This window comes from Tachysurus vachellii, chromosome 12 (genome assembly GCF_030014155.1).
Source record: "Tachysurus vachellii isolate PV-2020 chromosome 12, HZAU_Pvac_v1, whole genome shotgun sequence".
Lineage (NCBI taxonomy): Eukaryota > Metazoa > Chordata > Actinopteri > Siluriformes > Bagridae > Tachysurus > Tachysurus vachellii.
Window position 1 is genome coordinate 22,751,262 of NC_083471.1, and position 11,606 is coordinate 22,762,867.

Consider the following 11,606-nt stretch of genomic DNA (forward strand, 5'->3'; position numbering starts at 1 on the left):
AGTTAAACACAAAGTTTCAAGGAGGAGCTACAGTACAGTAGGGGAGGAGGTGGGTTGCAGCAATGCAGAGGAAACAGCCAAGCAGACAGACTGAAAAAAGCATTTAAATAGGGTGCCCTGTTTGAAAGGGACCAATAGCGCGCTTAGGAATCAGATCGGCTGATGGGCGGGGTTAGAAAATTGACATCAGCTGATAGCCGAGCTTGACTATGTGGCCTGCCTGAACTGACGCTGAACGCTATATTTAACGGCAATCGTCTTGAAGTATTGCAAATTGAACTGTTGTCATTTTTTAATAATGAAACTTAAAGTAATCCCCATATCTTGACACATGTCTGAGTTTACTCACTTTTTGAATGCAGCACTTTAAAAGTGTGAAACATTTGTTTCTATGTTTAACCGTCATGAAATGTTATATATCGCGCTGCTGCTTGGCTGATTTGATAACTGAATAAATGAGCAGGTATGTACAGTACAGTAGGTGTTTCTAATAAAGTGGCAGGGAACTGGAACTATGCTAACAGATGCCATAGGCTGCCTGCTTTAAATCAGGTGTTAATTTCTGACATAAGTCTTGTATAAGATACATTAATTGATTCTAAAAGTAACGCTGACAATGTTGATAATGAGTTCTGATGAGGATTAGATGATCTTACCTGGCAGACAGGATGATAACTCTTGCCTCCAGCTCTTTGGCCTCCTGGAGCAGTGCAGTCAGATTTGTGTCTTGGCTGAACAAGAGCACTTTCTCTGCCTGGGATTAGGACACAACATCAGTCAAGTCGTTGACTCATCACCAATCTGAACCATGCTCTGTTCAGCGTTCTCACATCTTTTTTTTTTTTTTTTTTTTTCTTTTTTTTTTTTTTCTCACATTTTTTTCTCATTTTTTTTTTCGAAGGGAATCGGGAAAAAAATGGATTAAAAAAAGGTTTCCGTGACAATCTGATTAAACTGAAAAATAAGTAAGCTTGGAGGAGGAAAAAATAGTTTTGCATTGTTTTTCGCATGCAAACTGAAGGGAAACAAGACTCCAAGGAAGAGCGTGCATGTTAGAGGAAGAGGGAGAAGAAGATTGATGCAACCGGAAAGCAAAAACCGGGTGGAGGAAAGGGAGCAGGGTGGTCATGGTGGCTTCTTTCCCAAAAGTAAAAAATAAAAATAAAAAAGGCAGTAATGCTGCAGAAAGGTGGGAGTAACATCTGGATTGTGCCTGTCCCACACGACCAGATCTCCACGCACTGTTTCAAAAGAATAGACTTGCAAATCTTGCTGGCTTCAGTACATGCAATTCCTTTACACAAAAATAAAGAAAAGTGGGAGGTAAAGGGAGCGAATCTGTTGTTGAAATTATACGTTTTCAAATAAAAATAAAATTAAAGAAATAAATAATCCATTCTCGATTGAAATCATAAAAAAAACATAAAGAGACGTGCTAGCAGGTAAAGAATCTCTGGATTCTGGTTGTTGATTTTTTTTTTTCTTTCTTTCTTTTTTTTTTTTTTGGACTGGTTTCTAGTTGCTACGTTCAGATAACTGTTGGGCGGCGTGCATTGACCATGCAAATATACCTTGGGTCCTCGCTTGTTGTCATAGGACAGTTGGTCGAGGTTTTCATAGTTCCTGTTTTTACTCTGATGAATAATGTGCACAGAGAAAATATGCAGACACAGAAGAATATTATAAACAGGTATAAATGGTGTGCAGTAAAGCATTCCAACAAATCTCCACTTTTCTGCTTCAAACTGGGAAACTCTAATCCTGGGGCTTGCAAAAAATTTCAAACAGAACTACAGTGTGCACAAAATTGGAATCATTTCTCATTGTCAGTGTTAGAAATGTGGATTAAAAACGCTTTCCTAAACACAACTGTTAAAAGAAATCCATTTAACTGAGTTTCATTTAAATGAAATCCATTTCATTGAAATACTGTATTTAATCGTTATTTAGCCTTGTTTCACATTTAGCTTCTTAAAAACACGACGCATGTTCGGGGTTTAATATCTCGGTGCTGTCGAAAGTTTGAATCTGCATGTTGATTCATTTCCAGCAGCTCGGACAATGTTTCTTATGTTAATGCGCTTATTCTAACAGGTTACGGTTTCCATAGTAACATCTATAGACAGGGCCTTGTACTGCATGGTGGATGTTTTTGATCAGGAGATTTTGATTTAACATTTTTTTGGAAGGAGTCTCCAGTGTCAGCGCTTTGTACCAGTCAGAGATAAAAAACTAGAGTCTGAACAGAGGTAATACGACAAACTGTTCTTTTTATCTTCAAAGCAAACAACGTGAGCTCGGTGAGGGAAAGAACATTTATCTAGCTGCTCTAGAATAAGCTTCAAGGATGTTCTATGATGTTAAATGTATCTATAAATAAATTTAAAAAAAGAGTTTAGTTGTATAGGTATTACTTCCAATTAAAAACATGAAATTATTATATAATTGAGTAGCTAGAGGAATAAATCACTTTAAGATGCACCGTTATTTCGAAACGAATCAATTTCAGAGTGGTCATTGATTATTGTTCTAAACTTGCATGCCACGAAGGGGTTATTCCACAAATCATGCTTTATTTCAAAGATGATTTAAACTTGTCTCGAAAAGTAATCTTACACGAAACATCTTCTACGTCCTTTTATTTACAAGCCTGAAACCAAAACAGCAAACACAGAAAAAGCTTTTCTCAGCTCAAGCGTTCAGGAGCAGAGAGAATCCCGAGAGCTTCATCAAGACAAACGAGTTTTCCAGTATTTCTCAGCTGCAAGCGCACTTTCTCAACTCTACACTTCACTGCTCCGGATGTACATCTCCGTGCTGTAACAGTCCTCCGTATTTCATGCATTTAAATAGGAAATACTAAAGTGCATTTAGAGCTGCAGCCGTGCCTGACGGTCTAGCGCATTAAATATGTGCATTCTGCTTAAGAGAGAGGAGATGTAGAGGAGAGGAGGATGAATGTACATGCTGACAGGTTTAATCCAAGCTAAAGATTACTACCAGGTGCTGATTAGTCCAACATTGCTTTGAATGATTGAATGAAGCTGTTTAGGATTTGAGCATTTTGTGATTTGAATTTTTTTTCTTTATGGCATTTAAATTCCCAGCACTCCCTTATGCAAGAAAGTGAGCAAGATCCCGTCATAGATCTTAATAATCTATGCTCAGTGCAAACACCCCCCCCCCCAAAAAAAAAAAACCTAAATAAAACAAACATCTTATTATTTTTAAAGTAAATTATTTAGTAAAATATTTTTTTTTAAACCGAGGATGAGAGTTAAGCATTAAATTAGAAATAATAATTAATAACAAACGAATATGACGAAAACGTCCAGTGAAGTTCAGACTGCCCTCTTTTATGAGCTTTAACTCCCCTGATGAGGATTTGGGAAGTGTATTAGAGGCAGAATTTAAAAAGAGCAGGGCTTGAGGATGCCATTAGAACAAATGACATTATAATGGCATTGAAATTATTCTAAATATATGCAAGGGGTGAAGACACAGACACAACAACCCTGTTTCTGATGTACTGTAAGCAGGTTGGAGGTTTAAATGGCTATGACTCCACTGTGTTATTGCGATGCACTCCGACAGGCAAATAAACAAGAACACTCCTTCTCAGTTAGAGGCTGAAAGGCGACTGACATCTAGCCATTAGTTTTCTCAGAGAGAGGAGCTGTAAGGGAAAACATATCCCACACACTACACCTACACATCTCAGGTCTTGGCACGCGCTGTAATTAAACCCTCCTGCTATTGATTTTTTGCACAGCCCCAGGTTAAGTCCCTCACTTTGCTCCTTGTTGTGGATCGAGAGACACGTAGGAGAATCTGACTATGGCAAAAAGCAATGTGAGATGAGTAGAAAAAGTACAAAGTTTTGCAGATAAACCACTTAAGACGCTGTTGATGCCTCTGGCATAAATAATGTTAGCCAACGGAAAGAAATGCGTTTACACAAACAGAAAAAGGAAACAGTTAACATACATAGAGGACCTCTGAGGTGCCGGTTACAGGAACACAACGCAGACACAAAACAATCTGTGCACACGCTGGAGGAAGCGCCCCAAAAGGCTGAGGAGCTCTCACCTTCGTCTCCCTCTCCTCCAGGAGAGTCTCCAGCCTCTTCTGTGCCGCACGACCCTCGTGGTCATCGCTCACGATCAGGATAATGTGATTCCAGCGGAATTCGCGCATCATGTCAAACCACACCTGAGCCTGGTGAGAGTAAGGAGGCACCGTGCGCAAGAACGACAGGTGGATGCTCTGAGAGAAACATAGACAAGGAATGCGAGATGGAGGGGTGTGAATAAATGATGCTCAAAAAGACAAACTGTACTTCATTGTACTGCTAGTGCTCTTATTTCTCATTCAACAAGTCACAAGAGGTTTTCAAGTGTTACCTGTACAGAATCACATAAAACACTTCATATGCCGTGCAGGCGTTTTTAGTTTCACGTGTTTACACATGATTCATTTACGCTCACATGTGATTCTTTAACATTATACATTTACATTCACATTTATGATTCGTTTATTTTTTTCCACGTGATTCTTTACATATTATTTATTTATTTTCACATGTGATTATTTACATATGATTCATTTATTTCCACGTGATTCTTTACACATGATTCATTTATTTCACACAATTCATTCATTTACCATCAGATTTTTTATACTTTATTCACATATTTTTACATGTAATGCTTTAACATGATTCATTTATATTCACATTTGAGTTTTTACACAATTCATTTATTTCCACATGATATTTTCGTTCAGTTGATGAACTGATTTTCATGTCATTCCCATAGCTGATGATTTTGCTCCACATAATCCATTTATTGTCACTGATTCATTTTTATTGTAATATTTTACACATGATTCACTTATTTTGCATTATTTTTTCAAATGATTCATTTATATTTGTGTATTTTTTTTTTACACGATTCATTCATTTTTGCAAGTGTTTTATACAATTCATTTGTCATGTGATTTACATGATTCATTTATTTTTAGATGATTCTTTAAGTAATTTATTATTATTAATTCACTGATTATTAATTAATTGAGTGTTCCCATGACTCCATTATTTTTTATCTTTTTAACATGATTCATTCTTCTCATGTGATTATTTTACATGGTTATGAATCAAGATTTCACTTAGAAAACTTTGAATATTATTATTATGATTTTAATTCCATGCTCTCATTCTCAGTGCCTTTCTACTACTCCTAAATGTCTTACTAGTTTCACTGTATTAATAAATAATTTACAGTAGTTGCTGAATAAATAACATGATTTAAAATGATGCAGAGAGAAATAAATGTAATCCCTCTCTGCCTCTAACTCACACTCTATTCTACTCTAATATAATGCAAACAGATGCCAGGATTTTTTTTTTTTTTGTTATCCATGACAGAAGGCAAACCCTTACAAGAAACTGTAAGACAAGAACTGACTAAATTTTACTAGACTTATTTATCTTTTTTTGAATTGAAATAGGATTTGTATACTCACTTTAGACACAGAGAGCAGAACGTTTAAGGATTTTCATGGCCCTGCTTTGAACTCACCTTGTCTGAGTAGATGGACATGCGGGTGGTCAGTCCCACTACAGGTATGCGATAGAATCCAGCTGTGTAGGACACTGGTGTCGGGGTTAGATGGTCATTGGACTGAGGAGGATGACTCACCAAAATGGCATAGACCTGTGAATGGAGAGGGAACAGATGTAAAAATCAATGTAAATATAAACATCAATGTAAACAAATTAGGCTGAAACAATAGAAAAGGGATGTTGTGTAAAAATAGGCTAATACTTTTTTATCTGCACATGATATCTCGAGGAATATCTTAAAGTGAGATTGTTCATAATGCCTGTGTGCGTGTGTGTGTGTTTGTGTGTGTGATAGAGAGAGAGAGAGAGAGAGAGAGAGAGAGAGAGAGAGAGAGAGAGAGAGAGAGAGAGAGACAACTGGTATGTTAATCTTCTTTGATGTGTTGCTGCAATCTCTCTCTCTCTATCCCTCTCTCCCTCTATCTATCTGTCTGTGTCTCTTCACCAGAACAAAGCAGCTGTTATCTGGAGGGCTGACGCCATGTTGGCCTCATTTTCTGTTAAAAGCGATCGGTCGAGCTCATAGTGACCACTTTTTGTGTTCGCAAAAATCACAAACACAATGTTGAACAATATTGTTGTATTCAGTGAAATTAAATTATGAGTCTCTCTCTCTCTCCCTCTCTCTCTCTCTCTCTCTCTCTCTCTCTCTCTCTCTCTCTCTCTCTGTCTCTCTCTGTCTCTCCCTGTGTGTGTGTCTGTTTGTGTGTGTCTGTGTGTGTGTGTATGTATGTGTGTGTGTGTGTGTGTGTGTGTTGTTATTTTCATTTGAAAACTACTGTAAACAACAATCTTTAACTGCAGTCATAGTGCTGCTCATTAACATCTGCTGTGTTCCATTATTATATACATGTTCACTCTGGCAACTTTGTTAATTGGCATGCCCTGGGGTGCTGTTTTAACATTTGATTTGAGTTTTTGGATGAAGTCAGAATTGAAATGGATTCTGTGCATCCTATTAAATGTTATACTTATTATAAAATGCAATGCAATTACATACATTACATTACAGTGTACATTAATATAAATTACACTGATATTTAAATACTTTTAATAAGTAAGCATGTACATCTGTCCATATGTATATCTATACCTTTGTCCTGGAGATTTATATATATTGAGATGCAACCAAATTGAGATAAAAACAAATTTGATTTAACTATAAATATACTTAAGGTGCATTTTGTTGAAATGCTTAATTCTATGTAAAGTAATATTTGCTTGTTTTGCTTTTTTTTTTTTTTTTTGGTAACGTCATTCGTCTTTTCTTTGCGTAATGCGCATGAGTGTGTTTTGGGCGCACTCAGATTCCACAGGTAGACACAAATATTTTTTCAAAACAGTGCTCATAAGCTCCAGTGTATGTTTGGTGCAAAGAGCTGGGGGTTTATACCTGGTTTGAGATGAGATCCTCACACACAGACAGTGCCATCTGAATGGCGTTGGGCTTGTGCGTGACGGAGATCGCGTTCATCTTGAACTTGTCTTTGCCGTAGATATTGTTGGCCTGGGTCACCGCGTCCTTGAACACCTGTTCGTACCGCTTCTGGCTCAACACGGCGCCGATGTTGACGATCTTGGGCTCGCAGCCTCCCCGTGCACACGAGCAGGACACGAGGAAGGCGAAGAGAACCAGACGCATGTTTGTCTGCCTCTGGATCCGCGCGTATTAGCAAGCTGTCATACACAGGGTCCGTCGATGAGGCAGCCTAATGGACCAGGTTCCTAGTAAAGAACTTGTGAAGCACAGGAATACGATCACATTTATCTGATCTGTTTAGGTATGTATGTGTTTTCTCGGTCTATTTGAGTTGATCAGAAAACGTTGTGTTAAAAAAAAAAGGTGAAAAAAAAACGCGTCTTGGTTTGGTGACGCTCCTGTTGATATTTCCCCTCAAAGATTCATTCTCCTTTTATAAATAGGCTGAAATAAAGCAGTAATGATATATAAACCAATAATTATATATAAAGTCCAGCGCGTTGGTTTATTCGGTTTACGTTTAAAATGTTCCTTTTTTTAAAATAATCTCCTGTTTCCCCGCTTTTGGCGTGGCTCCATTCTGGTCTGGTGACCTGAGGCTCGCCGCTATCTCCGCTGTCCTTGGTGCTGAACGCGTGCGCGCTCTCGGATGCGCGCTCCCGCTCAGATTCCGCCTGATTAACGCGTACGCTTTATAAATCATGAACCCAACAGCTTTCCTGCTTACCAGTAAGTGTGCGCGCCCATGTCACTGTTAAGATATTGTCAGTATTAAATTCTCTGTCGGTATTCTTATCCTGTCATCAGAATATCGTGCTTCATTTCAAATTAATTCACATCCCTACCCAAGTAACGTCAGTCCGTGCCATGGCTAGTTTGTCCCTAGATCATGGAAGTCAACCTCAGTTTTCACGCCAACATACTGTATCTAAAGCTATTTTTTAGTGTTCAACAAGATCCAGCCTCTTAGCAACACCTTCTATCCATCAATTTTGTGATTCATTTAATCTGCCATTTCAATAAATAAGGCAATTTCTCCCCCCAAGCATTTACCATTAATCAAGGATATTATGGACGGACATGGCTTTTTTTTTCTTTTCTTTTTTACACCTTCAGAAGAAATCAATAAAAGCCGCGCTTCGTCCATCACTCGACACGAGAACGCGGATATGCCGCGGCAGCGCGCAAAAAAAAAAAAATTACAGAGACCCTCGTTACCAAGGAAACAAGCATCCCCTTGTCTCTCTTTTTCTCTCTCTATCTCTCTCAACCAGACTAACTTAGTATTATGAATCAGCCTCTGGTCCTGATTAAAGAGAAAGGTTTACTATAACATGGATTTTAAATGCAATGTTCAAATCTACAATTACTTAAAATAAATAAATAAATAAATAAATAAACAAACAAAAATTCATTTGTAATCAATTCCCAGAGAATAAAAAAGCTTATTTTTGGGCGTTGCAATCTGATTACCTCAGTAGTTACTTGTGGTCAGGAATGCATCACACCACAACCACAGAGAGAAAAATCTAGCTAAAGTCAGACATGGGTGGAATTTTGATGACCTGTTCTTTCAATCCTTCATCCCACAATCCCCCTGGTGCAGCAATAATCCACACAATACCAACTGTCAGCCATTCTGTCCTCCAAACCTTACTTATTCCCTGATTGCATAATCAATACTGACAATGGTGTACAGATAAGATCTTGGGAATACTGTTCATGCAGGATAAAATGCACATGCACAGATGGAAGGTAGATTAGTCATACAAGTGCATGTGTGCTTGTGTACTTCATATTAGTCATGGAGGGCTGAAGACATGGCATCAGTAGGGCTGTCAATGTACAGCGACATCCAAGGCTATCACTTTGCCTTTTTTCTTCCACTTCATTATCCATCGAGACTGGTCTCCGTGCATCATTTGTGCATTCATTTGAATTTTTTCCCTCTTTTCTTTGTAAACCTCTTCCAGAAGAATCTGAGGCAAAGATAAGAGAAGATAGCAGCTTCATCGTTCCAGCTCTGAGATGCTTCCAGCTTCCAATAAAATAAATGATACGTGCACAATCATTTTCAAATTGAGTCCCGGCTCTCAAAGTGTCAGCTTCAATCAAGCTACATGCCTTCGCTCCCTGTATGGCTTCAGCAACTTGCAGATCTATTCATAGCTAGCGCAGTGGGACTATTTTGCATAGGTGAATTTCTAATGCATTACATTGCTTCTTATTTGCATAATGATTACTGTATAAGAGGTATGGGGCAGATTTAGAAGTAATCTTTAGGGTCTGATGCAATGTACATAATGTAAATAATAATAATAATAATAATAATAATAATAATAATAGTAACAACAACAACAACAACAACAATAATAATAATAATAATAATAATAATAATAATAATAATAATAATAATCATGAAGAGCATAGGGGAAAGCACTACTGCATGCAGTTGAGAAGAAAAAAAAAAAGAAAGCCTCCTACTTTGCATAAGTATGCTTGATTGTTTCTTGTAGCATATGTTCACTGCATGCTTAATTTAAACTGCTCCACCCTGTGTATAGGCTAAACCTGAAAGACTGTTTAATTATTCCTGAGTGCATCTAACGAGGAGGCTGTTTCTCGATTGTCTAGCAAAACAAAAGACAATCATGGGTCGTGCCATTCCTTTAGCATTAGTCCTGGAAAGGAGGAAACTCAGCTGAAGCTTTGTCTTCATAACGCCTGGCACAAACACCTTCTCTTTACTGTAAATAGATTCCTGTGCAAACCCAAAGCTTTTCTGGAGCATGCTTCATGAATGTGTAACAGTCAGTACATCCACTCCAGAAGGACAGGACAGATGTGGTGCATTCAGTAGAAAAACTTTCACTGGTTCTTTTAATTAAACATGATAACGTAATTGCATACAAGATCATTTGCACAAATGTATTTAAATATTTTTTAAAAATTACGACTCATTCTCAAAGAAAGCAGGCTACAAATGTAATCTATTCTTGATATTGCAGTTATGAAGTATGCTAGGATTTACAGGTAGGTGATCATGGATAAGTGTGTGTGTGTGTGTGTCTGTGCGTCTGTGTGTGTGTGTGTGTGTGTGTGAGAGAGAGAGAGAGAGAGAGAGAGAGAGAGAGAGAGAGAGAGACTAAGAAGAGGTGACCTTGAGGAAGGCAGCTGATTCAGAGAAACAGCTCCACCTCATGGACATTCACTACAAGCTAAACACAAGTCTGCAGAGTAGCAAGAAATAAAACATGAACAAAAGAATTAAATAAACAAATAAAAAAACAATAATAAAGACCTTTCTGGCACAATATGGATTGTACAAAGAAAAGAAAAACATTTGTACAGCATATGATTTTGTATGAGAATGGAATTTCAGACAGGTTATTTCTGTATTCATTAATACATGTAGACCTCTTAATGCCAATCAAAAATATCTAACAAATGCATTATCACTACGCATGTATTATTTAAATATTCCAACTAATTAAAACATACCTTTAGACTATCTAAAGAAACCCAGATGTGATGTGGTAATACGTACTGGGTTAGGGTTAGGGTTAGTTTTAGTTGTATTATTGAAACTAGATATACTGATATATATTTTTGGGAAGGAAAAGGAAACCAGAGAACCCGGAAAAAACACCACATGAAACTCATCAGAGCTCAAGATTGAACCAGAGAGCCTTGCCTAATAAATTGTAAATGCCTTGTCACTCCTTTCCCAGGCAAGTGAAACATTATTGGCCATATGCTCTTAAAAGTTATTGAGTACACTCTACTAACTAATTGAATAATAGAGTAATGTCTTGAACTGTATTTGATACATATTATCTTGCTGATGATGATCATATGATGGTTGAATTTAAAGAATAAAATAAGACATTCTCCCATCAGTGAACAGTTGATAACATCAACAAGATAGGCTTCATGTTAAAATTAGATTGATCACACAGATGAGAATGAGATTCACTTTTGAGTCTAGTTCCACTCAAGGTTTCTTCATCATATCGTCGCAGGGAGTTTTTCCTCCCCATCATCACCACCAGCTTGTTGATGAGGGATAAATATAAAATGTATAATTTATATCCTGAATTTATATAGTCCCTTGTGATAATGTCCATTGCCCGATGTTAAAAGTGTTATACAATTTACTCGAATTGAATCCGGTGTCATTGTCATTGTGATTCACTAGTATATATCAGAAGTAGTAAATATGGTCGTTTCCAACAGGAATCACTGAGCAATTTCAATGTAATTTCCTGCTGGCAAGTTTCGAACTGCTCACAGCTCAGCTCAGTACTGTGTGGGAGAGTACAACATATGCTTTGGTGGCTTTCTGGTTAATTAAAGATAAATCCCTGCCAGAAAAGAAATGACTGCCTACACAAATCACTGCAAAAAGACACACACAACACTGGCAGCGTTATGAAATAATGTGCTGGAGTGAGTTAGGAGAAAATCTGCTGCAAATACAAATGAGAGATCCAAATGCTAGAC

General features: G+C 37.5%; 1 protein-coding gene across 2 annotated transcripts in view; it reads right to left on the reverse strand.

Annotated features, from left to right (window-relative positions):
• Positions 1–7,736, reverse strand: part of grin1b (glutamate receptor, ionotropic, N-methyl D-aspartate 1b) — a 32,999-nt gene extending 25,263 nt beyond the window's left edge. The window contains exons 1-5 of one of the 2 annotated variants that reach the window (XM_060884092.1): positions 7,017–7,736; positions 5,580–5,714; positions 4,090–4,266; positions 1,572–1,634; positions 657–754 (exon numbers count right to left, since the gene is read on the reverse strand). In XM_060884092.1, coding sequence (XP_060740075.1) covers positions 657–754; positions 1,572–1,634; positions 4,090–4,266; positions 5,580–5,714; positions 7,017–7,265 — 722 coding nt within the window. In that variant the 5' untranslated portion in view covers positions 7,266–7,736. The remainder of the gene's footprint in view (positions 1–656; positions 755–1,571; positions 1,635–4,089; positions 4,267–5,579; positions 5,715–7,016) is intronic. The other variant, XM_060884093.1, reaches the window with a different exon arrangement.
• Positions 7,737–11,606: the final 3,870 nt, after the last annotated feature.